General features: G+C 35.3%; 1 protein-coding gene across 2 annotated transcripts in view; it reads right to left on the bottom strand.

Moving 5' to 3' along the window:
• The window catches only part of METAP2 (methionyl aminopeptidase 2), a 28859-nt gene that overhangs the window by 1326 nt on the left and 403 nt on the right, over positions 1-27130 (bottom strand). Inside the window, exons 2-10 of one of the 2 annotated variants that reach the window (XM_045463372.1) lie at positions 25364-25468; positions 17122-17187; positions 13188-13290; positions 5223-5384; positions 4303-4484; positions 3356-3450; positions 2999-3095; positions 681-784; positions 66-181 (exon numbers count right to left, since the gene is read on the bottom strand). In XM_045463372.1, coding sequence (XP_045319328.1) covers positions 66-181; positions 681-784; positions 2999-3095; positions 3356-3450; positions 4303-4484; positions 5223-5384; positions 13188-13290; positions 17122-17187; positions 25364-25468 — 1030 coding nt within the window. Of the gene's footprint in view, positions 1-65; positions 182-680; positions 785-2998; positions 3096-3355; positions 3451-4302; positions 4485-5222; positions 5385-13187; positions 13291-17121; positions 17188-25363; positions 25472-27130 lie in introns of both variants that reach the window. The other variant, XM_045463371.1, reaches the window with a different exon arrangement.

The raw sequence follows: 27130 nt of genomic DNA, 5'->3' as shown, positions 1-27130 counted from the left end.
TTTTTAAAAATGCTACTAACTGGGAAAAGAAGCTTAATACTCCTATAAAAACAACAGTCTCTCACCTTATTGGCACATGTCCAACATCAAAATTTTTCATATAATGTGAACATTCCATATCATCATGAACAACGCCTTTTCCTGTGCTTCCAAAGGTTTCAATGGCATACACTTCTCCTTCCTAAAGAATATGTAAGGTCAAGGGGAGAGAAGAAAAATTCAGAACCAATTAAAATTGCCATTTGTTAACTTCAGGCTGAGGTTATTATTTACTTCATATAAGAAACAACATGAAATAACCCCCTGGTAGTCCACCCTTCCTTGCTTTATCTCCTTAGCACTTTTTGGTCTATGTCCTCCTATTGGAATGTAGGCTTTATACAGGCAGGGAATTTTATTTTGTTCACTACTACACCCTCAGTGACTACTAAAGAGACTGGCATCTAAGAGATGCTTAGTAAATACTCATTAAGTGTTGAATGAACAATCCTCTGACATACCCAACTTCCATAGCTGACTGAGCCCTGGCCTGACCAGACACAATTTGCAAACTCACACAGACCAGTAAAGATGGCAAGTTAATTTTGCTCAACATACTATATACTCAACTATCACTAACTTTAGGAAAAAAAAAATCAGAATGCTTCACAATAAACACTTTGTATGTATGGCATACATACCTCCATTCTTGTAGCCTCTCCTCCTTTCACGATGGGCACTGTTTTCCCAGCATGTATTCTATACGGCCCAATTGAATGTCCGTTTAGGTTACGGATTGGTTTCACTGGCATAATAGGAAAACAGTTATTCAAGGTTTCCAGAAGCACAAACAGATCTCTTGGCTTTCTGGCACAGAGTTCAAGCATTGATTTAAAAACGATACGGCACTACTAAATAACCTCGCATTGACATAGTTAAATACAAACTGGAAAACTAGCAGAATATAGAAAAGATGTTAATTGCAATTTACTAAAAACTAGAAGGGAGTAAAGGGGGATGATGGGAAAAGAAAAAACTATGTGATGAGGTAACAATGGGGGGTCATCTAAGGAGGTATTGTTTTTCATTCGTTTTTAACTTTTTTTTTTATTTAATCTCTACACTGAACATGGGGTTCAAACCCACAACCTTGAGATAAAGTCACACACTCCATGGACTGAGCCAGCCAAGTGCCCTTAAGGAGGTACTGTTAATATAAAGTTATATTACACAGTACATGTCATGTACACAGTGATTACAAACAAAAAATATTTTTACAGTTACGGACCAAAAGGTAATGTGAAAATGTGGATACTGTGTCGAAATGATAGGATGTAAAACCATACATTTTTTTATTTTTTTCACAAACCAACTCATACAGTTTTTTCTTCAGTTGACAAAGGAGGGGGGTTGGACTTCCAGTCCTAGGGCTTGAAGATCCCAGGACACAAAATGAATCTAGCAGGACTGCCACCAGGGTGTAGAAAATTCCAGAAAGCTTTGGCCTACATAATGGAATCCACACACCTCCCTATCTTAAATTTTACAATTATAGCACATTCCAAATGTTAATAAGGAAAATCCAAACAACTCCAAGGTCTTGAGACCAATTACAGAACAAATTGTGGTATATTCACACAATGGAATACTACTCAACAATAAAAATGAAAGGTTGGGGATACACTGAACAACAAAATAAAACCTAAAGAAAAAAGAACAACAGGCACAATTATATACATGTTGTTTTATTATTATATATGTAAAAGTTAAGCACAAATATACTGTTGTTTAAGGATGCATAGTTAGATACTAAAGACATAAAGAAAAGCAAATGTAAATACTTTAGCACTCAAGACTGTGGTTTGCTAGAGGAAGACTGCTGTAATTCAAAAGAGTATACAGAATTGAAGGGCTTTTGGAATGCTGACAATATTCTATTTCTCAAGGGATAAAATTACATAACTTTTACAATTGTTTAACTGAATTTTTGTGTTGCATGTATTTTCAGTGATATTCCACAATAAAAATGGTTTAAAAAAATCTATCTCTGCAGTGCTAGAATTCCAGTACAAGTTGCCTTTCTTTTAAGGCAGAATTAGGTAGCAAGGTTTTTTCAACTCTACAACAATGAAACAATGACAATTATATTGATTGTACTGTAGAAATGATTGATTTGCACTGATGTTTACAGGATTACGGATTTGTGAGCAACAAGGACATACACCATCAGGTTGCAGAGGAAGAATACCTTCTGCAGTTGGTAGAAACACAGTAGTCTATCAGTATCAACAAGGTCAGGCAAAGAATGCTAAATAAATCATGTGAATTTACAGAGGTCAAGGAGGTATGAATGTCTCTGCTCAGATGACTACAAGGGAGAGACAGGATTTGGTTAAAGGAAATGTGGGAAACACTCCTTAAGAAAGTTATTAGAATAAATATACTCACTAAAAAATAAAAATAAATAAAAATTAAATTAAAAAGTTATTAGAACAGTAGTTACAGAGAGCAGTGAGCACAGATCAGGAAGGAGGACAGTGGTTAGACCCTGAGAGCTGGGAAAGCAGCACAAAGCACAGGTAACTCTGGGACTGTGTACCTAAGGCAGTGGCTGGGAAAGACCAAGAGGCAAAGGGAATAAAGATTAAAGAAAAAACACACAAGGAATTAACTGGGCTCTAAATTCTGAACTCAACTTAAAAAAAAACGGTGAAGGGCTCATCAATGGAATGAGTCCCTGGCTTCTTTTTAAACCTCAATTTGACTTAGTCACAGAAAACCAAGTCTACATTTTGGCCATTCTCAGATAAATCCCTGGGTATCTTATCAGCTACCACCACAGCTCGGCAAGAGTTCCCACCTAGTGACCAGTTTTCCTAATAAGATGAAGTTATTTTCCCTCCGTTTTCCCTCTTTATATTCCCAGGAGATAAAGAAAGCACTCAACACTACTTTGTAAAATTAATTCTGCAAGAGGTCACATGCATTTCAAAATAATATTCATTTTTTAAAAACATACCTTGATATGTCTTCCCATCTATTTCAACCTCATAGGATTCCATAACTTCTTGGATGGCCTCACCAACATCACACAGACGGACATCAATTCCAGCACACTAAAAACAAAATGATACATATACTTGTTACTCAAAATGCATAATTTTATTACAATTTATTAGTATTCTAAAATAAAGGACAATTAGATAAACTGCTTTGTATATTATAACTTCCTTTATAAAACCTTGGTATATTATACTAGAATTGTCCAGTTAAAATCCTAAGGGCAGTGGACCAGTCTTACATAATCCAAAGACCTTCAACAGGCTATAAAATGCTCCAAATACATTGAATGAAATTGTGCTTCCAGTTCACATACCTTTATTCCAGTGTTAGTGGCATCTTTTACAGCTTTTAATAATGTATCATATTTGGGATTAAAAGTAACAGTAAAAGCACAGTCAATAATCCTACCTGAAAGAGAAAATTCTTCTTTAAGTTGATGTATCAGCTAGTCAATTTGTCTACTTTATTGCATCTATTCTATTAATCTGCCTAGTTAACATGCAAATAAAACGATGGGCTCAAATGAAGGCAGCAGTTCCAAGTACCCACACAGCATTCAAAATCAAAGTGAAAAAAAGTATAAATAAGTTATATAAAAGTTTCAGAATGCAAAGACTAATTCCAGGGTCAGTATGTAACATTTCAAGATAGCACCAATATAGTACTAACCTAGGTGGATAAGCAAAAATATAAACAGAAACAAATCAAAAAGAGAAAAACCTGGGGACTAAGGAACAGTAATGCGGGCAGAGAAAATGTAAAGGTCTACAGACACCAATCAGTGCAGCTGCTGCAATTTAGCAAAACCTCAGGTAAGTACTTTATCTGAATTTTATTTTCTTTATCTGAACTTTATTTTCTCACCTAAGTGAGATAAAAGGTACTCACCCAACAAGGTTTGGGGGCAGAATTTAGAAAAGCTAGCAAGTGTATAAAGGTTGGTAAACTTAAACGTTCTAAGTAAATGTTTGTTGTTCTTATTAACAGATAAATTTCTGAAACAACATGAATAGATAAACAAGATTAATTTCTTCTCACCTTGATACAAAGAGTTATAAACCTCAATTACCCAATGGTTTGCATTATACTCCATGTAGTAGGATACTTAAAAGTAAATCTCAAAAACTGGCTCAACACAACTCTACTGAAAAGTGAGGCATAAAGAAGAAAATTAGGGAGTTCAAGTACCTGAGCCCCATCTAACAGAGAGAAGACTACTTTTTTCTGGAGGTGGGGGGGGAATTATTTCCAAAAACTCACCACTTATATGTGTTCCAAAGTCTATCTTACAGATGTCATCATACTGTAATACTGTTGTGTCACCAGCATTTGGAGTATAATGGGCAGCACAGTTATTTAGAGAACACCCAGTAGGAAATGCCAGGCCTGCATTTAATCCATTCTCTTTAATTAGCTTTCGTGAACAGTCTTCCAACTTTTCACTATTTAAAAAAAAAAAATTATTTACATTTTTATCTTTTTATACCTTAAAGGTCATCAGGTCCAGAGAATTTACTAAAACTCTTAAGTTACTTTCTGGGAAAGATCTGAACAATTCCTGGATGTGAATGACTAATAGTTCTCTGATGCTATGAAAATGGTAGCTCATTTCTAAAAAATAAAAGATTAAAAAAATTCAGTTCCACTAGAAATCTGGAGAAACAGAACCACACAATCCACTTTTAACTTAGTTACTAGGAAGTGAGATTCTCCACTCAGACTAATATAAATGTTGATTACATTTTATTTGCTCAATGTTGCACATTTAAAAAACTGTCTGAATTAGAGAACTGTTGCCTTCTATAGCTAATTACTACTCGAAAGGAAAACTAGAGACAAAGTACTTTTATTGGTTTCTTCATTGCATTGTAACTGTTTTGTGACCAATAATTTTAATACAAATTGTTAGTGAAGTAATAGACTTCCAAACAGAAAGTAAGAATCAGAGTAATGTGTGCATTTGCACATATAAGTGTACAAAGTACAAAATAGGGTTGTTGAGGTATAAATGTCCTCTCATGGTTTCCTCGTTACATTTACAGTATAAGAACTCATATTTCTAGAACCCTCACTTCAAGTTTAAGCAAAGTAGTAAGAAAGCCAAACATTACAACTGGAGAGTTAGCACTTAAAAAAAAATTTTTTTTTATCACATTCTTACAAAAATATATTCCTTTTACCAGATTTCTATCATTGTCATCCCAGGCTTGATCCAGCTCATAACATATTTTCTAACTTGTCGATGTGCTTCTGCAGCTTCTCGAAAATCATTCCAAATCTCTTCACTAGCTTGATCTAATGCTTTCTTTTCTTCACTCGTAGTTCTCCAAGCAGCTGTTCGCCTTTATAGTATGTATAGCATAGTATTAGTCACTTTAGAAACAGCAGATAAGCATAAAAGCTGAGAGATAAAAATACACTAATATAAGACATTTTAGATAAAAATGTCACACATTCAATTTCTTATATTAAACATCAGCAAAGTTTCTGAAATACGAGTAGTCACACACTTGCAATCAAGCCAAATCAAGTTAAACCTTTTTTGTAAGACTCTCAAAGTCCTCAAGTGAAATTTCATTCATAGTCAAAGAGACTAAAACTTTGCCACACAAAAATAACACAAAAAGGAAAAAAAAAAACAAAACAAAAAACAGAGAAGCCAGAAAAGAGTCCTGGAAACCAAGCAGTGGAAGAAAAAAAATTATCCTTCCACTCAAGGTTACTCTGAGAGACTTCAAAAGACCACACCAAAAATTAATGTTTAATTTCATCAACAGGGTAAGTACTAATATGAAAACTTGACCGGAAATCTATATACACTTTCATCAAAATATAAAATATGTGCTTTTGCAGGATCTTTCTAATGTAAGAGGCGGTGCTCCTTGAAGGATATGGCTCATATTTGAAAACTGCCAGGGATAACAAACATTTTTTATTCAGTATCTGGGAAATGAGAAGATACACTGACTCCCTTTAAGCAGCACCTTTCAAAAATAGTAACTTTTCAAATGAAAATCTTTTAAAAAGTTCTTATAACTTTCATACATTACTGGCAATATTGAATACACAGTTCACAACTCAGTGATCACTGAGGTATAAATTATACTCAGTATAAAGCGATGCCTTCATTGGGGCGCCTGGGTGACTCAGTCAGTTGAGTGTCCAACTTCGGCTCAGGCCATGATCTCACAGTTTGTGGGCTGGAGCCCTGCATCAGGCTCTGTGCTGACAGCTCAGAGCCTAGAGCCTGTTTCAGATTCTGCGTCTCCCCCTCTCTCTGCCCCTCCCATGCTCATGCTCTCTCTGTCTCTCAATAATAAATAAACATTAAAAAAATGTTTTAATTTAAAAATAAAAGAAATAAAGTGATGCCTTCAAGATTACTCCTATTTTCCTCAAACTATGGCTTGCAGGCAAATACAAAATACGGCCTGGTACGTGTCTCGTAATCAAAATTTTACTGCAATACAATTATGTCTATTTGTGTACATACTGTCTATAGGTACTTACGTGCATGCTATAAAAGCATAAGTGAGTAACACCCATGGCCTGAAATATTTACTACATGGCTCTTTATAGAAAAAGTTAACATAACTGCTCTAGAGTATGCCCCTAAATTAATGTTTCCAAATACTGTGAGTTCTTGGTCGTTGTCAAGTTATGATTACTTCCTACCGCAACAGCTACCTGTGTGCCAACATCTAGCACCTTTAATTTGCTACAATGACACAAAGGGGCCGTCCTATGTCATTTTAGGGATACTTAAGCATCACAGAGGTTTCTTTGGCTTATTTTCTGTTTGGAAATGTATTTTGGATCTATATACTGACATTGCAAAGAAATGAAATATTGCAGCACCAACTGTGAAGGTCAGTTTTGAACACCACAAATACTTAAATGTGTATGAATTACTTTTAATCGGAATAGTGAAGATTCAAGAGGCAATTACAAGTATTCAAAGGAACATCCTCAGACTAGAAGGTAACAGGATACGATCCTTTAAAAAGTATATTCTCAACATGTGGCTCAATCTTTTTTAGCTGCAATACACTTATAGTTGCTCACTCCATGATGGGACAGACAAGCCACAATCTCCTGACCCTCAGATATAACTCCAGTTTATTCTCTCCCATGAATCCAAAAATCTTTCCTGGAAACCAAGAACCCAAACATTCTAAGAATCAATCATTCCAGGCATAAGAATACTGGCTAAAGACATCAGTTTTTAAACAAAACATATCACAGTTGTCTCTTACATGGGCCATAATTCTGGCACATATACAATAGCCATACCATTATTGCACCCCTTGCCTCAAAAGCCAAACATTTTGTGAAAAACAAAAATATCCCCAAATGTTTTTTCTAGAATGGCTAAGACGAAAGACTATGTCCACAGGGAATTGATGGATATCATGCAGTGGGACCATGAAAATGAAATTGGTCATTATCAATTCCCATTTTTTCTCTTCAATTCTTCGAATCCATTTCTTATAGATTAAAATGCTAAGTATAATTAAATTTCAAATGCTATCTAACTACATTTTAGAATCAGAATATGGCACAATAAAGATCTCCAATAATGAAATCAACAAGTCTCAAACATCTTACACTTCTGAAGCTGCATAGCTGATTCTTAGAAGCAGTAATTCTTCAAAAGGTTATGGAATGTTCTACATTGTTGCTAAAGAGGTACCAATCAGAAGCTAGATTAAAGAAATTCTTTTCCTAAGTCTTGAGTTCAAATTGAAAGCCATTAGTAATATTCAAGAAATACACTGCCAGCATCTAAAATTAGAATTCCAGGTTCGTTCTAAAGACAAAAAATATTATCAAGGAGCCTGTCCTCTTTCCTAAATTTGATATTTTGATGTTCAGTCTATTTAGCAAATACATAGAAATCAGTACAATGAAAAAAACATTCTGAGCCAATAATTATTTGAAAAGGCAATTAATTCATCCAAGTGACAGAGGTGGGTTAGAAATACTTTTTAAATAAATTATGTATGTACAACAAAACTATCAAAATAACTGCTCGAAAGAGAATCTTTACAGAAGTGTTTACAGAGTATGTAAACTTCCCACACCTCTTTCATATTTCAGAGTCTTTTCAATATTTCATCATTTTTACTAGATGTGTTAAGAGCATAAAATGTAAGTAAAACCAAAAGATACAAAGAAATCTGATTATTAGTTTCAAACAGTTGTAAACATTTCTGAACTCACTGCATGGATAACTTGAAAGCTACTTACATTTATATTTTTAAAGCACCAAATACCACGTTTATAAAAATCATATAAAAATGCATGTCTTTAACCTAGAAATTAAGATTGCATGTAGATCAATTCCTTCCTCTGAAAACTGGTAAACAGAAAAATAAAGCATGTTTTAACTTTGCCTATAAGAAACTATAGTTAACTGATAAAGTTAATTGAGACCCAGCTGAGAGAGGAAAATTCTTCTTCTAGAAAATCAGCTAATAAATGTAGAAAGAACTACAGAATTAGAAATTCACCATTTTGCAGTCCCCAATGAAAAAAACTGATAAAGCATGAATGGATATTAAAATAATTAAGAAAAAGGCTGTTGAAAAAAAGGATATTCCAATGGTACCAAACTACCCACAGATTACTTGGAAACTGCAAAAAGAAAAAAGTACCTTTAAAAAAGAAACAGCTGGCTAGTATCACATTAACCAAGTGACCACATACAGTAAAACTAGTAACAGAACAATCTGACATTGTATCTGATGCAACAGACTATGAGTCAATATGAAGAACACAGTATCACTTGTATGTCCATGTCCCTGTCAAAATCTAAATATAATCTAAGCCTTTACAACTAATTCCAGGTTACAGAAAATAGAGCAAAATCACTAATAAAATTATACTAGATACAAAATAGAATATTATACTCATTCAAAATTGGTTTAAAAATTTTTACTAACATAGGAAATACACAGAGAAAGTCAGTTTTTTTAGAAGTGCAAATTACTAATTATAAGAGGAAAAAATAGTAATGACACACAAGAGAAACTAGATACACCTTATCCAAGTGATAAAATCTGATATCATGTGCCTCCAGATGTGACAATCCTGAAAAGGACGTGATATCTACTTGTCTAGTATTCCGTCCAAAAATACACAAACTACTTTCAAATAATTCAGAAAAAGTAGATGAATAGAGATTCACCAATATAACATTTTCCACATCTGCCCTCTTTCTGTCTTCCAAGGAGAAAATGGAATGTTACTGGTATATTATACAGAATATATATATTCGGTGTAATTGTCATATTCCCCTGAGAAAGAGAATAGATGAGGCAAATGTTAAAGAGAGCCTGAGTGAAAGGTATGCAGGAATTCTTTCTCTTAAGTGCAGAATTATTTTAAATAAAAAGCTAAATAAAATGCTGCACTCAACCTGGGTGGTAGTTACACAGGCAAGTTCTTTGTGATAATTCATGCAATTTTTAGTAAGTTTATTAAAAAAAAATAAGGAAAAAAAAGAGACAAGCAAAGAAACAAACCCTATAATGTAGAGAACAAACTGATGGTTACAGGAGGTGGGAGGTGGGGGGAATAGATGAAACAGGTGATGGAGAGGAAGAAGTGCACTTGTTGTGACAAGCACTGGGCGATATATGGAAGTGTTGAATCACTATGTTATACACCTGAAACTAGTATTATGCTGTGTGCTAACGAGAACTTAAAAAAAAAAAGGGTAGATACAAAACTGTATTTAATACTTTACCAAACCTGTAAGAATACTGATTCTGATCTATTTGCAAATAGTCAAAACTGGTTATATGAATGTCAAAAAATATTAAAACTTGGGGCGCCTGGGTGGCTCAGTCGGTTAAGCGGCCGACTTCGGCTCAGGTCATGATCTCACGGTCCGTGAGTTCGAGCCCCGCGTCGGGCTCTGTGCTGACAGCTCAGAGCCTGGAGCCTGTTTCAGATTCTGTGTCTCCCTCTCTCTGACCCTCCCCTGTTCATGCTCTGTCTCTCTCTGTCTCAAAAAAATAAATAAACGTTAAAAAAAAAAAAATTAAAACTTACTAAAAAGCAAACATAACCACAATAAACTTCTTTTTCATTTCCCCACAGCATACAAGATTGCTTTTAAATATTTAAGTATTACTTAAGAAATATAACATATAATTAATATCTTCCTCTATTGTTTCAAAATCAGAGGTTATTCTACCTCTACAATGTTTAATTTGCAACAGATGATAGTAAGGAGGGAAAGATAGTTTTTAAGGTTTATAAAATCTCAATTTTCTTTGTATTAAACATTACTTCAACTATTCCACTATATTCACATTATTAAAAATATTAATCTATTTTTTAATAAGTATAGGAAATCAATGGTTTTCTTCCACTTAGCAATAAACACATAGAAATGGAAACATAAAAACATCCTGTTCACATTAGTAACAAAACCATAAAACACTTAACAAATTTAACAAACAAGGGATGGGACCTACCTGAAAAGAATCAGAATAAGTGGGAAAATATACTATGACAATGGATAAGATAAAGTGACACAACTGTCAATTTTCTGAAAAAAGATCCATAAGTATAATGCAATTCTGATCAGAATTCTAATGAGAGCATTTTTCTGTGGGTATATGTGTTAAAACTATTATGACTAAAAACAGCTTAGTATAAAAAAGAACTGTGTTTGGGCGTGTATGGCAGAGGAGAAAGACTTGCCTTATTGAATTATCAATAGGCACAGGAATACACAAACAGATCCGTAGAATAATAGAAATTGGTTGACTAAGAAAATATAGTTCCATAATATGAGAATATAGTATATGGCAGAGGTGGTTATTCCATTGAGTAGAATGAATTATTTCATGAATAAACAATTCTAGCACAATTGGCTGTCCATTTGAAATAAAATAAAATTAGCACTCCCAACTCTACACAAAAAAATTCCAGACTGGGGCGCCTGGGTGGCGCAGTCGGTTGAGCGTCCGACTTCAGCCAGGTCACGATCTCGCGGTCCGGGAGTTCGAGCCCCGCGTCAGGCTCTGGGCTGATGGCTCAGAGCCTGGAGCCTGTTTCTGATTCTGTGTCTCCCTCTCTCTCTGCCCCTCCCCCGTTCATGCTCTGTCTCTCTCTGTCCCAAAAATAAATAAACGTTGAAAAAAAAAAAAAAATTTAAAAAAAAAAATTCCAGACTAACTAAAGACATAATAAAACACAGAGGAAGAGTTTGAAAAAAATCTAAGAGACTGCTAGGAATCCAGAGGTATAATATACCATATTCAAAATTTTAAAACTTTTAGAAGAGCAAAAGAACAAAGCCAACAATCAAAAAATGCTCACAATCATTAGCAGTTTGAGAATCATAAACTAAAGTATTAACATATTCTTTGATTCAGCAGTTCCACTCCTGGAAAACTATCACACAGTAAAACTGCCAGAGTGTAAGGAGACACATACATAAACACGTATACATAAATACATATGTGTATCTTAGAAATACTTATTACAGAATGGTTTATAATATGGCAAAAAATATTAGAGACAAAGTAAATGCTCATCGATTAGAAAATGGTGAAATACAATATAGCATATTCATTCTATGGAATATTATAAAGCCATTCAAAAGAATAACAGGTCTTCTGACTGACTTGGAGAGCCTTCCTGAATGAGAAAAGGTGAGGAAAATGTGCATAGGATTCCATTTTGGAAAACAAACAAGACTAAAACACTCCCCCTACATAAACAGACATAGATGTGTACATATAGGAGCATATAAAAATATGGAAGGCTACCTGCTAGGTGGTTACATGGGTCTGGAAGGAAGGGAAGGAAGAGGGAACAAGCAAAAAAAAAAAAAAAAAAAAAAATTAAAAAGATTATATTTAAAAATAAATGTTGATTATATCGTATGTACTACAAAAAGTTAAATTACATGCCTGTAACATTTCAAAAACAGATGCTTTAAGATAGGGATGGTGATTGATGAATTCAAATCCAAAGAAAAGATGCTCATGACACAAAATTTCAGAACTTTATAGACTTATTCCCTATAGGTACTGGGAATTAAGGAGGGGGATTAAAATATAACAATATCATGTTCTTTCCTAAATTTAAAGAAAAACAATGATGTCTTCACAGGTCAGTGAAACAAGGCTACAGTAGAAGCTTTCTTAACCAACTATGGCAACCACTGGATTAACTGATGGTCTCAATTCCCTCTGTAAAATATACTGACCAATGGCCACTGTATTCTGAAAATTAGGGGCTGACAGGTTCCTGTTCTGAATAATAATAGCAGCAACTAACAATGCTTACATGTGTCTGTTACCCTCCTAAATGCTTTACATATATTCTTCACAACAACCCTATGAAGTGCTTATTTTATGGATGAAGAAATGAAAACAAAGACATGATAAATTACTTGCCCAAGTCACAAAGCTAATAAGCATTAGAGTTGGTATTCAAATGAATCCCAGCTTCCATGTTCTTAGCCAGTCAACATAATGCCACTATGAGTGTCTGCTGACCAGCGGAAATGTTGCCTTTCAGAACAATCAGGTGATTTGCTCACAAACCAGTGTAAATTATCAGTTACTATAATTCTGTAATTTTGTTATATAGTACATAAAAAAAATTATTCCTATGAAAACTAAATTGACTACTCAGAAAAGTCTAAATAAAGGCAAGTCATCAAAAAAAAAAAAAAAAACATGTCACATTAAGTGTAGATAAGAACTGCAAATGGTTTCAGGAAAAAAAATGTAAACTTACAAGTATCAGACCTCAGACTACATAGTTTCTATTCACAGCAGCTCAAAATGGAATACATTCAAAGACAATGCATTATGGATATAGCTTATGAGGAGAAAAAACATGTTCAAATATCAAGAATGATAAAAAACAAATGTTTAACTTTTATCAATAAAGATTTTTATTTTTTGTTATTCCCCACTTTAACATACTTTTTTGATTAAACTATGACCAGTCCCAATTATTTTGGATAAGAGGGCTTCTACTGTATTTTTGGTTAACAAATTCACAAGCTTTTATTAAGGTGGTGGACCAAAGCTCTGAGAAAAATCAAATCTGCTTTATTGCTAAGCTACAATTTTCAAAAATCAAACTGGAAGTTATTTTATGATCCTTACCCATCTTGTGTGGGTGGGTACTCGCATTCTTGTCCTTTGGGAAATACACCGTTAGGATACAGGTCACATATTGGAACTGAGGGAGGGTCTGTTTGAACTTTTGCTGTGAGATACAAATAAAGCATTAACTCCTGCAGTTAAAAATAAAATTAAGCACTTATCATTACAGTTTTTCTCAGTTCCTAATGGTTGTTATATGACCTAATTTTAAAGAATCTCCTTGCTTTCTTACAGTTAAAAACAGAAGATATTTCACCATGCTGGCCACCTCCTCTCCGATGTACTGCTGCTTGGGAATAGAAATATTCAACTCCTTAGAATTCCATTATGTATTTAAATAGTATATGCCTTGGCAGAAAGCACATTCTAATGTTTTTGTCTTCATTTACTATACTGGAAATGGAATAGCATAAAGGCTGTTTTTCACAAATAAAAATCAAAGAAGCAACAAGAAAATATGAAAGAGATCCTATAAAGATGAAATAAAAATATAAAACTACTATGTATTAATAAATTAAGTGAAAAACTTATTTCAAGGAAATAATAAGGTATAAAAGTTAAGCATATACATACCCAGGGCTAAAAGAATTTAGGTAGCCATATACAAATTTCCAGATACTTAAAAAAAGATAGAGTTCTTACATATGTTTTAAGAGCATTATTTCCCAAACTATGTTCTAAAACACACCAGTGTTCCAAGATGACTTTCAAAAATATCTGGAGATCTGTCTTCTGAAAAAAATGTTTAAATACATAAGAACTAGTTACATAGTTCTTATTATATGAAGAATCACCTTTTAGTAATGACTGCTATTTCCAAAGACTGCCAGGAAGTTGAGTTAATTTATGCAGTGATATAAGACATTCAATGTATATCTGCAGCATTTCAACTACTGAGGTGAAATATGTGGTTTTCTTTTGATTATAACTGGTCTTATGTTACAGATTTTTGTCTTCAATTTTAACACATATTTTGCTCTTTTTGTTCTGCAATGGGGGAAAAAACTATATAAATAAAAATATGACTTTATTGAGCCAAATCATTTATCTATGGAACCATGTTCAGTTCCTTCCTTTAACCCAAATAGTATCTCATGAGCACCAAATGTTTTTCCGTCTTTACATAATGTTTAAAAGCGTCCTATGGGCAAGTAAACTTGGGAAACACTGTTTTAGGGCCCTCCTAAGAGGGAACATTTAAATTTAAAATAAAAAAAGATCTTAGAGGTCAACTAATTTAGCTTTACACTTAAATCTAGGAATCCCCTAATGCCTCTGACAGATGGCAGTGAACTCCTAACAATGGAAGCAGTCTTTATCTCCCAAGCAAAAATCCATTCATTTTGAAAGAACTGTAACTATTAGAAACCTCTTCCTATACTTATACTGTTACTTCCAACTTTATTCTTTGCAGTTGAAAACATTTTACTTTTCATTTCAACTGATTCCTTCCTCTCTATGATAAGAAACCACTTTAAGGGAAATGATTCTTAACACTTTCACCCCTATGTGCCAGCCTTGAATTTATCAATGTTCTTTGTAAGTTGGTATCAGAATTGATTTATATTAATAGTCCAAATAAGGTATAATTAATATAAGACTATACTTTTAATTCTAAAAATCTTAGAGCTATTAAATAGTTAAGACTCCCTGCTTTTTGGCTCACAATGTACTAGCACTCAAAATCCTTAGATCCTATTACCCTGTTCTAATTTTATGTACATCTATAAAAGTTCAGCTTGCTAATCCTAGTCTATTTCTCAGTTTTTTTGATCTTTTGAAATCCTGAGTTTATCAACAAAAGTATTACCACCCTCAGCTTTATTTCATCTACAAATCTGACAGATGCCTTTTATACTGTCCATAAATTATTAAAGCAAAAGACTCAAAAAGAACATTAGAGAAAAAAATTTGTAATAAAAATATGACTAGCCTTAACCACTTATTAACTGTGACTTGGACAAATGGCCAAATGTGCCAAGCCTCAGATTCCTCATCCACAAAATGAAGAACCAGATGAAATCTTGGATAACCTTTGAAAATACTAATGTACCCTGCCCAAGTTTTATCTAAAACTATGAATAATTATACAATCTGTACTACAGTTATCATTATTATCATTTGTAATTCTCTCACTTTATAAATGAGGAAAATAAGGGCAGTGAATGGCTCATTATTACATTATTTGGCTTATTCCAGAAGTGATTTATGATAGCCTACAAGGAGATCAAAAATAAACAAATAAGAAACAGTAAATAAGAGAACAAAAATCAAAACATGGAAAGAACATAAAGTAGAACCTGAAATACAGCCAATACAAAACCACAGATTTGTCTCTAAGCCCTCTAGTAGCCAATATATATATTTTTAAAGCTAGGTTATTTGCATATAGATCATGCTTATGAGATAAATACATAAGTACTCAGGAAAAGCACAATTATTCTTGATACTAAGACCAAACAAAAGAGTGTCTCTTACAAGTACTCATAAAGAAATGTAATGAACAATAGGTTCAACAGCATCCTCGGAGGAGGCACAATAAAAGCTGATGGCATCATAGTAAAACATCTGTCAGTGGAAGAATTCTACCAGTGGCATATACAAAGTAGCCCCTTAACATTACTCCCTGTTTATCTACTTCTGTTAGGGAGTAATTTAAGAGTATTGGGAGAAAGAGTTATCTCTCAAACCATTTTCAGACAATACCTTGTCTCACAGGCACACTTTTAACAATTTTTGAACAGAAGGAATATGATATCATAATCCCTGGAAGACTTCTAGAACATAGGTAGCCTATGCTCATTAAATACAGACTATGGGGGCACCTGGGTGGCTCAGTCGGTTGGGCGGCTGACTGCGGCTTAGGTCATAATCTCGTAGTAAGTTCGAGCCCCGTGTCGGGCTCTGTGCTGGCAGCTCAGAGCCTGGAGCCTGCTTCCGATTCTGTGTCTCCGTCTCTCTGCCCCTTCCCTGCTTGCTCTCTGTCTCTCTCAAAAATAATAAACTTAAAAAAAAAATTTTTTTTTTAATACAGACTATTCTAGGGACAGAACTGACATCCTATGTGTAGAAGGACCTAACAAAAGTAGATGCCTGAATAGAAAGTAGGCTATCCTATCTTCATCTGCAGACACATCAGGAAAAATGCTGGCAGAGCCAAAAGCTTTCTTAAAAAAGTTAGGTATTTCTCTCAACACAGAGATAAAAATGAGTCCAGCCCCAATATTCTAATTCATAAAATTTTCGCCTGAAAGATTTAAAGAAAGGTGCAACCAGACACTCAATGTTCCCTAATAGCCCAAAGGGCATCCAAGATTAGAACTTGTTCTGATTCTCAACCCAACCCAACATTTACTCCCCAATACTATACATTCTCCCCCTGGTCTCCCTAATAGAATTCCAGGTCCCTGAAGATGTTGATTTGCCATTTAAAATAAAACAAAACGCAAGTAGGATCATATTTTAAGTAATATGAAATAGTGCAATACATCATTAGTAACATTTTACCATATGCACAAATTTTAAATAATGGGAATCCTCATTAAATACTCATCAAGAATCTTGTAATTTCAAAGCTGGCAGGTGAACTGCCAACTATGTTTACCCTATTACCACACAGTGGCATCACTTTAGTCATCCCTGAAAGAATTGTTATTTGCATTATTCAAGTTTTAAATGATAAACTCATCCCTAAATTGTGGTAAAATGCAACCAACTTATTATTAACATCCCTTATCTCAACAATAGGTAAAGAAAATACCAACAGGACTATTAAATGAAAGAATAGTTGTTTCATTAAATTCTATCTCTGTTAAGCCTAAATTTATTTCCCTGACATACACTAGGATCTTAAGCAACTTCAAACCTACTCTTCAAACCAGCTGGTTAACAAACACTTAAAGTTTTTTAAGTAAGACCAACTTAAGATACTAACGTCCTCTCTTCTTCTTCTTCTTTTTCTTCTTCTTTCCAGCTGCTCCATCTCCATCCCCATCTCCATCTAAGAAAAGACCATTTCAAGTACACATTTATTTAAACCTCAGAAACAGAGAGACAAAACAAGCATAAGCAGACAAGTAACACACACACACAAAGCATCTTAAATAGCATACAACAGAGTTGATCCAATATTCTTAGAACAGAATTCTATATAATGCTAATGTATCAAAATTTGGTTTGTATAATCAAAAGCACTAAGGAAACTTTGACTCACTCTAATAAAAGAATTATTGAAAAAGGTATTTTTAAGAATAAAAAGTATATTAACACTCTTTTTCAAAAACTAGGAAAAATAACCAGTGTTAGTTTAATGCTAATGACTGGGTGACTTCACCTAAAATATTACTAGTTTGTTTACATATGCTTTGCAGGTTAGTATTTCATGACCTCATGTGATCCTCAAAGCAACTTTATGAGGTAAAACAAGGAATGTTTAACGGACATGCCCAAGGTAATCCTAACTGATAATTGCAGAACTGGACCAAGAATATATCACCTGATTCCTAATCCAGGCAGGGATATTTAGGGGGTCATATTTTAAAATATCTTTTCCTGGGGCACCTCAGTGGCTCAGTCAGTTAAGCATCTGACTTTGGCTTAGGTCACGATCTCACGGTTCATGGGTTTGAGCCCCGCATTGGGCTCTGTGCTGACAGCTCCAAGCGTGGAGCCTGCTTCAGATTCTGTGTCTCCCTCTTTCTCTCTCTGTCCCTCCCCCACTTGCGCTCTCTCCTGTTCAAAAATAAATTTAAAAAATTAAAAATTTTTAAATATATTTTCCTGTATAGTTGTTATTAAAGAAAGAGTTCTTCTGGGTCAAATGTACACAAAAATCAGAGGGTATATATGCTTTTCCTAGGTTCAGCTGTCAGGTTCTCAAAAGAACCTGATCCCCAAAAATGGAGATTAAGAACTATCTGAAAAAATAGTTGGCAAAAGAGTAACTAAAGTAACCACTATCTGTTAGTTTTTATAACAATATTTTATGAAGCCCATGCCATTCTCTTGAACTTGGAGAAAAGATAAAGGATACTATTATGGCCAAGATTAAATAAATAGTGACTTAAAACATTTTAAATAAAGGGTACCAAAAAATAGACTGGAATTTCTGAATTTCTAAAAAGGCTGCTCAATAAATTTCAACAGTCATGAAGTATGCCAATCTACCCACAAATCACAATGCTATGAAACAGGGATGAATAGGAAGCTGTGGCAACAACTAGAAGTTGACAGTTTAATAGTATGTTCACCATATAGTCTTCTTTTAAATGTTTCCCCTAGTGGCAGTAACTCATGGCTAGCATCAATAATTTTAGATCATGAAATCCACACTCATAAAACAATGTCAAACGAATGCTTAAATTTTCTACTCCCAGAATTATAAGCAGGAGTCATAAATTATCTCACCATGCTACCACCTATATTCTTCTATTATAATTATCACACAAAATTATAATCTTTTTTTTTTTGTCTGCAAAATGATAAGGGAGCTACAATGACCCTACTTGTCTGTGAGCTCCTTAAAGATTATACACCATTCCTTAAACTAAGGCACAGGACTAAGCATATGATAAATATTCACTCTATTCAACAAATGAATGTTCTTTTCGCTTATTTTATCCTAATAGAAAACAGCAGTTTAACAAAGAAGGAGGTAACAGGATATAGGGCTTCAATGGATTGAGTGATAGAAAACAGCCAATATTTGACAATTTCTGACTTAGAAATTTGCAATTTCTTTTTTTTTTTAATTTTTTTTTTTTAACGTTTATTTATTTTTGCGACAGAGAGAGATAGAGCATGATCGGGGGAGGGTCAGAGAGAGAGGGAGACACAGAATCTGAAACAGGCTCCAGGTTCTAGGCTGTCAGCACAGAGCCTGACGCGGGGCTCGAACCCACGAACTGTGAGATCGTGACCTGAGCTGAAGTCGGATGCTTAGCCAACTGAGCCACCCAGGCGCCCCAGAAATTTGCAATTTCTTATGTTCATTCAACCTCATGAAATTGGGTACAGGAAACATGGAAACACAGTGGGAACACAAACATTGCCAACTTATGCATTACTGGTTTCTAGATTCAAAAGCTCAAGAAAAATAACAGTAAAAAAATTTTTTTATGTTTATTTATTTTTGAGACGTATGACACATATTTATTTTTGAGACACACACATATGAGCAGGGGAGGGGAAGGGAGAGAATCCCAAGCAGGCTCCACGCTGTCAGAGCAGAGCCCCAACGCAGGGCTTGATCTGACTAGAGATCATGACCTGAGCCGAAATCCAAGACAACAAAGTGAGCCACCCAGGAGCCCCTAACATGAATTTTTTTCTTTTTTTTTTTTTTTTTAGAAAACACAACTTTCAGGGTGCCTTGGTACCTCAGTCAGTTGAGTGGTTGACTAGTGATTTCAGCTCAGGTCATGATCCCAGGGTTCTCCCTCCTTCACCCCCTTTCCCCTCCCCCTCCACCACTCTCCCCTGCTTGCAGGTGCTCTAAAAAAAAAAAAAAAAAAAAAAAAATTAATTAAAAAAGAAAACACTAATTCACATATTCTGCACTACAATTTTAATAGTAACTTTCATTCATTCAATAAACATTTGCTTAGGGATTGGTGGCTCGGTTAAGTATCCGACTTTGGCTCAGGTCACGATCTCATGGTTCATGAGTTTGAGCCCCATGTTGGGCTCTGTGCTGACAGCTCAGAGCCTGGCACCTGCTTTGGATTCTGTGTCTCCTTCTCTCTCTGCCCCTCACCAACTCATGTGTGCACACGCTCTCTCTCTCTCAAAAACAAACATTAAAAAATAATAATAATAATTTGCTGACTTCTCAAATAGGTAAAAGGAGTAAAATAGCAAACAAGATGGTCTTTACTCTGGAAGAACATTCAATGTCTAGCATACTGATACATAACACTACACTCAACCTAAAACAAATGCTTCAAGATATATATCCAGTTTTAAATACACCCTAAAAATCCTTCCAGCTGTGTGATGTTAGGCAAATTATTTAGCCTCTCTCTACCATGGTTTCTTCATCTTGAAAATGAGGTAAGAAGAAGCTCCTCCTTTGATACTCATTCTTCTGAGGCTAATTACTTTATCCAATGTTCAAGGTCTGTATTCGGTATGGAATAATAGCTACTGTTTATTGCCAGAAGGGTGGTAGAGCCTGGATCCGAATACTCAACTATATATGCTTATACTCCCATGCATTATATCATGCCACAATTTATGTTTTTTTTAATGTTTATTTATTTTTAATTTTTGGTTTTTTAAATTTTTGATTTTAATGTTTATTTATTTTTACGTTTTATGTTTTAACGTTTATTTATTGAGAGACAGACAGAATGCAAGCGGAGGAGGGGCAGAGAGAGGGAGACACAAAATCGGAAGCAGGCTCCAGGCTCTGAGCTGTCAGCACAGCACCCAACAAAGGGCTTAAACTCATGAACAGTGAGATCACAACCTGAGCTGAAGTCCGACGCTTAACTCACTGAACCACCCAGGTGCCCCACAACTTATGTTTTTGTAAATCTTTCACAGCATCCCAGGATATTCTTAACAGGTATAGACTGTTCATATTTATTGCTGGATTAGCACCATGTCCAAATCAATTAACATTTGTTGAATGACAACTGGACATCCATATGCAAGAAAAAAAGGTACCTTAATTCTTACCTTCCACTATATACAAAAATGAATTCTAATGGATCATAGACCTAAACATAACAGCTAAAAATATATAAAACTTCTTGGGGTGGCTGGTTGGCTCAGTTGGTTCAATGTCCCAACTCTTGATTTTGGCTCAGGTCGTGATCTCATGGTCTATGAGTTCGAGCCCCACATCCAGCTCTGCACTGGCAGTGTGGAGCCTGCTCAAAATTCTCTCTGCTCCATCTCTGCTCACCTGCATGCTATCTGTCTCTCAAAAATAAAGATTTTTAAAAAAAACAAAACTTTCCATTCTTTAAAATAAATAAAAATAAAAATGTATAAAACTTCTTGAAGAGAACGTAAGAAAAAATCTTCATGACCCTAGAGACAGCAATTATTTAACTTTTTGGATAACACACAAAAAACATGACCCATAAATAAAATGGGATTTCATCAAAATTAAAATCTTTTCTGCTGCAAACAATACTAACATGAAAGAAAATATTAAAACATTTATCAGATAAAGAATTTGTATCAAGAATAGAGAACTACTATAACTCAGTAAAACAAATAACTCAATTGAAAAATGGACAAAAGATGTGAACATTTCACCAAAGATATATGAAAGGCAAAAACATGAAAAGATGTTCAACATCATCAATCATTAGGGAAATGCAAGTTAAAACCACAATAACATACTACTACACACCTGTCAGAAAGCTAAAATTTAAAAATTAACAATACCAAATGCTTAAGAGATTCAAAGCACTTGGAACTCTCAACCACTGCTGACCAGAAAGCAAAATGACACAGCTACTCTAAGTAACAGTTTGATAATTTCTTATAAACATATACTTCCCATATGACCAGCAAACCTACTCCTAGGTATCTACTCAGGAGAAATGAAAATGTCTACACAAAGCCTTGTATACAAATGTTGACAGTAACTTTATTCATAAGGCAAAAACTAGAAACAATCCAAATATCCATCAACTAGTAAGTGGATAAACGAATTTGGAATACTATTCAGCAATAAAAAGTAATGAACGAACTACTGACACATATGCAACAACTGGATGACTCAGATTATCATGCTAAGGGAAATAAGCCAAACAAGCCACACACTACAATAATTCCATTTATATAATATTGTAGAAAAAACTACAGTAACAGAAAAATGTATCAAAGGTTTCAAGGGATCAGGGTATAGAGCAGAGAACAGACTTCAAGGGGTACAAGGGAACTTTTCTGTGGAGATGGAAATGTTAAATGAAAATGGTCTACATCTTGAGGTGCCTGGATGGCTCCATCGGTTAAGCAATCGACTTCGGATCAGGTGATAATCTCACAGCTCCTGAGTTCAAGCCCTGGTTCATGAGTTCAAGCCCTGCGTCAAGCTCTGTGCTGACAGCTCAGAGCCTAGAGCCTGCTTCACATTCTGTGTCTCCCTCTCTCTGCCCCTCCCCTGCTTGCACTCTGTCACTCTCTCTCTCTCACAAAAATAAACAAACATTAAAAGAAAATGGTCTACATCCTGGTTGTGGTAACACAAATGCGTACATTTGTCAAAACTCACCAAACGATATACTTACCATTTTTTTTTACTTTTTTTTTTTTTTTTTTTTTTTTTTTGAGAGAGAAAGAGTGTGAGCAGGGGAGGAACAGAGAGCGGGAGATACAGAATCCGAAACAGGCTCCAGGCTCTGAACTGTCAGTACAGAGCCCAACACGGGGCTCGAACTCATGAACGGTGAGATCATGATCTGAGCCTAAGTCAGATGCTCAACCAACTGAGCCACCCAGGCGCCCCATCAAACGATTACTCATAAAGGGCAAATATATAGAATGTACAACATCATGAGTAAACCCTAATATAAACTATGGACTTTGCATAATAATGATATATCAATGTAGGTTCATCCACTATCACAAATGCCACCACTCCAGTGGGGGATGTTGATAATGGGAGAGGCTGTGCATGTGTAGTGGTAGGGGGTATATGGGAAATCTCTGTACCTTCTGCTTGATTTTGCTATGAACCCCAATTAAAACTTCTCCAAAACAAAGTGTATTTTTTGAAAATGGTGAATATAGTCCTAGGCAAATTATACCTTAATAAACTTGACTTAGGGGATCCAGGTGGCTCAGTTGGTTAAAGGTCCAACTCTTGAGCTCTGTTTAGGTCTTGATCTCAAGGTCATGAGTTCAAGTCCTGCGCTGGACTTAAATACTTAAAATTTTTTTTTAAAAACCTAACTTAAAACTTTATTGAATTACTTCTAGAACATTGCCAATTGCCCATGGGACTAACTTTTCACACCAATACTCCAGTGTCAAATTAAACACATCTAAAATTAAACACAATACCTTCTCCTTTGCCTACAAATTCCCTCCTCCAATCCCCACCCACTCTCCCTCTCTACTTCACCATTTCAGTGAACAGCACCAACATTGTCACCCATGTTCAAACCTCTAGAATCTACTAATGCCTCTTCTTCCTTCTCCCCAGTTTGAAAGTCTCTTGCATCTTTTGAATTCTGCTTCCACAACCACTATTCCAATGAACCGTTCCTTTCCATTCTCATTTATGCCCACCAATTTAAATCATCATTAACACATGCCTAAGCTGTTAAGTGCCCTCCAAAATGATTTCCAAGCCTTTCCTGTATATTTCCTCTAGCAACCCTGCATATATATAAAGATTAAATTATTTTTATAACATTCTTCTCTTTTCTTTAACATTTTATCTTTTAAGTAAGCTCTATGCCCAATGTGGGACTTAAACTCATGACCCTGAGGACCAAGAGTCACATGCCCTATGGCCTGAACCAGCCAGGCTCCCCTATAACATTCTTTTAAAAATGCTCCAAGGCTCCTTCAACAAATCATCTCATATGGCTGGTCTGCACTATTCACTACATCTTGAATACATTCTCAGCATTGTTCTGCCCCAAAGTGGTCTCTTCTGTTTGGTTTCATTCACTCAAGTCCCACTCCTTCCAAAGAGTGTTCCTTCATCATTGAGCCCGTAATTCCATCTCCAAATTCCAATAAGCTTTCAGTGTATCTTTTCCGCTCTTTGTCTCTCCATCCCACTATCAGTTTTTCTTTTGTACAAAGATTCTGAAATACTAACTTTCTATCCTCTCAAACAACTCTCACAATAGATAAGTAGTACTAATCTATTAATTGGTACTACTAATTAGTATGAATTAGTACTAATTATTAATTCATTTCAATAATTACTATTATTGAAACGAATTAGGCAAACAATTCAATTAGAGAAAACCAATACTCCAAAAATTGTCTTTAAAACATTGATGATTTCCAATCCGACAATCAAACTTTTCTCCTTCAATGTCAAGAGATTCACACAACTTTGCAGAGGTGCAATGAAACAAGGAACACTCTTCAAGATTAACATTTTGATATTCTACACAGGCCTACAGCAATCTATTATATAACCTTGAATTTAACAGTTTCTTTCTTGCTAAGAGCTCAAAATATGGTCATAATTTGAAGCACAAACCAAGGTAAAATGGACAAGAGATTTGCTTAAGGAAGAGCTAACTATTCCCTTGAACCTTGGCATATTTTCCACCAAATTTTGACTATAAGCTCCTTGAAGACATAGAGTTTATCTTTCTAAAGGAGAGACTACTACTCTGCCTTATCCTAACACAATAATTAAAGTACAGCAAGCTTTTGTGTTGCTAAGGATCATAAGGCACAAGCCCAAGTTGGCAGTGCTTGAGGAAGAGCAGCAAGTCACAACGGTACAATTAAGAATGGGAAAATCTCATCTCCCTTTCTGCCAAAAAAGCCTGCAGAATAAGTTCTCTTAGCAAATACTGCCTCCACTGTCTTACTGATAACATCAATTGTTAGAATTCCAAGAGTTTTTGTCTTTAAAGAAATTTTATAGGACCAACATACGGCAAGAAGCTAGGGTTGGGAAATTTGTAATAGAGTTTATAGGCACTCCATATAGTCTTTGAAAATAAAGAGAGGGAGCTTTCATACAGAGTAAAGGAGTAGACTTGGAATCAGGTGCTAGGTTTGAAACTTTTGGTTCTACACATAGCTGTGTCACACTGGGCAAATGACATAACTATTATTTCCTGAAAAGAGCACCTACTTTGCTTGGTTTTGTGAAGGTAAAATGAGAACACATGTGAAAGTATTCTAAGACAGCACCTTGTACATATTAGTTGCTCAATAAATGTTAGTTGAATAAACAGTCCTTTTATTTCATCTTGATACCCACTACTTGGTATTTTACCAAGTACATTTTTAAAAGTTGAGATCTGTGTTATTTGAGCAGTCATTCAACCTATCCCACTTTTTAAGAGTTACTTATAAATACCTTTTCTTTTTTATCTGTGATATTGAGGCTTTAATGTCAATTAATTAAGTAAAACATCAGAGAATCACAAACTATATGGACACAAGCAGATTTTGTTTAAAGAATATCATATTTTCTTGCTTTTCTAACCACAAAAATCAAATTTACCATTTACCTTCATCGTCATCATCTCTTTCTTTCTCTTCCAATGCTTGTCTTTCCAATTGTCTTGCTACCTCATCAACTGAGGCTCCTGATTCTTTATCAGGTTCCTGTTGCCCTGCTGATCAAATATAACATAAGTCACATCTAATAAAGATACTTTCCAATTTGAATATGTTCTAAGGATCCTGGAGAACACACAAGTCCTTTCCCGTCTGATAAGTATTCAGGAAACAAAAACAGAAAACGTTATTGTGAACATAATCGAATTTACTTAACAAAAATCTGCCACATCTAAGTAGCATTGTCCATTCAATAAACTATCCATTACACCTTCTTTGTACTAGTAACTAAACAATAAAAGAAAATGTGAGTTGGTCCCTAGCCTTAAGTTGTTTCACTTTTTAAAGTACTTAACAATTTGACTACAGCAAACACTTTATTAACCAAACAGGTACTTAAGATAGGTAGTAAATGCTGAAGGTCTTAGCAAGAGGAGGATTTGTACAAGACACTGGGAACTTCAAATCTTCATGAAGAAGTTGCCAAGCCAGGATGGGTAAAATCAAAACAAATAGGAAAAGATAATTCCATTACTAAAAAACCTAAATTCTTGAACAGCACAAGACCAGCTCCCCCCACCTCACCCAAGTGATTACAACAATCTAGCTGTAGGAGCAATAGCTGTGTGTATAAAGGGATAGTATTCCCACTTAGCACATACTGAAGTGATATTCTGGCTACTGTAGAGGGTTCATATTGAGAGACACAACTGCTAAAAATATATTAGGGTCAGTCTACTGAACACCTGAATGGACAAACTGAAGAGTTTGGATTTCATCCGAAAGCCAGGAACAGCCGGCTTATGTCCAGGGATTAAACTTTCTCTTGAAGTGTCTCAGCACCCACAACATTCCCTTTTCAACTCCCATTTAATCCAAATTTCATAAAGTTATAGATTAACCCTTTCCAACCTGTCTCAACTTCACCTTCATCACTTGTGGCCTCTCCACTGGTCCCTCAATCTTTGTGTGGCTGATTTTAGAAACAGGTACAACATTTTTTTCCCTAAAATGAAGGACCACGTAGAACAAAAACACCGACTTCTCAAAATATTTTAAGTTCCTAACTCATAATGTAATCCAAGTGTAAACTTTCAGCTGTTTTCCTTACCTTACCAATGGATTTAAAGAAGTTCAATTCCAACCCACAGAATATTCTATCTGGACTGCCGGCAAATGGCATCATAATTCACACCTAAAAGCCTTGAAGCTTGGTGATAATAGGGGATGAGGCAGGTGAAAATTCGCACCACTACCATATATTCTGCAATTACTACTCAGTGACATGAGCGCGTGGGCAAACACACATATACACACACCCAGAAGTGCAGCCCGCAACAAAAATCCTTCTGTAAACCAGGAAGGTGGGGGGAGGCGCAGTCAAGGCACTAAGATTTGCCCACTCCTCTCCTATCCTTGACGAAAATATGCTCCAGGTTGCTTCAGCAAAGAGGCGACAGTCCGGGTCAGAACGGATTTTTGAGGAAGGCACACCGCGAGGAGGGTAGCAGAGCTGGGCCCTGTGCACAGCTTCAAGTTCGTTGCACGGTATGTATGGGTGGGAGCTGAGTTCTGGCAATTATAAGGGCCCAGCAACCCCAGAACTACCTCACCACAGGCTGAAGAACCCTTTTCTCCCCCACCCCACCCCCACCAACTCTCTAGTCCCAGCTAAAGAGAAGCCGCCTCCCCCCGAGATTGGGAATCTGTAGTCCGAT

The sequence above is a fragment of the Leopardus geoffroyi genome, chromosome B4, assembly GCF_018350155.1.
Source record: "Leopardus geoffroyi isolate Oge1 chromosome B4, O.geoffroyi_Oge1_pat1.0, whole genome shotgun sequence".
NCBI classification, from domain to species: Eukaryota; Metazoa; Chordata; class Mammalia; order Carnivora; family Felidae; genus Leopardus; species Leopardus geoffroyi.
Note: the sequence above shows the minus strand (reverse complement) of the source record. Positions and strands in the feature narration are given on the sequence as shown.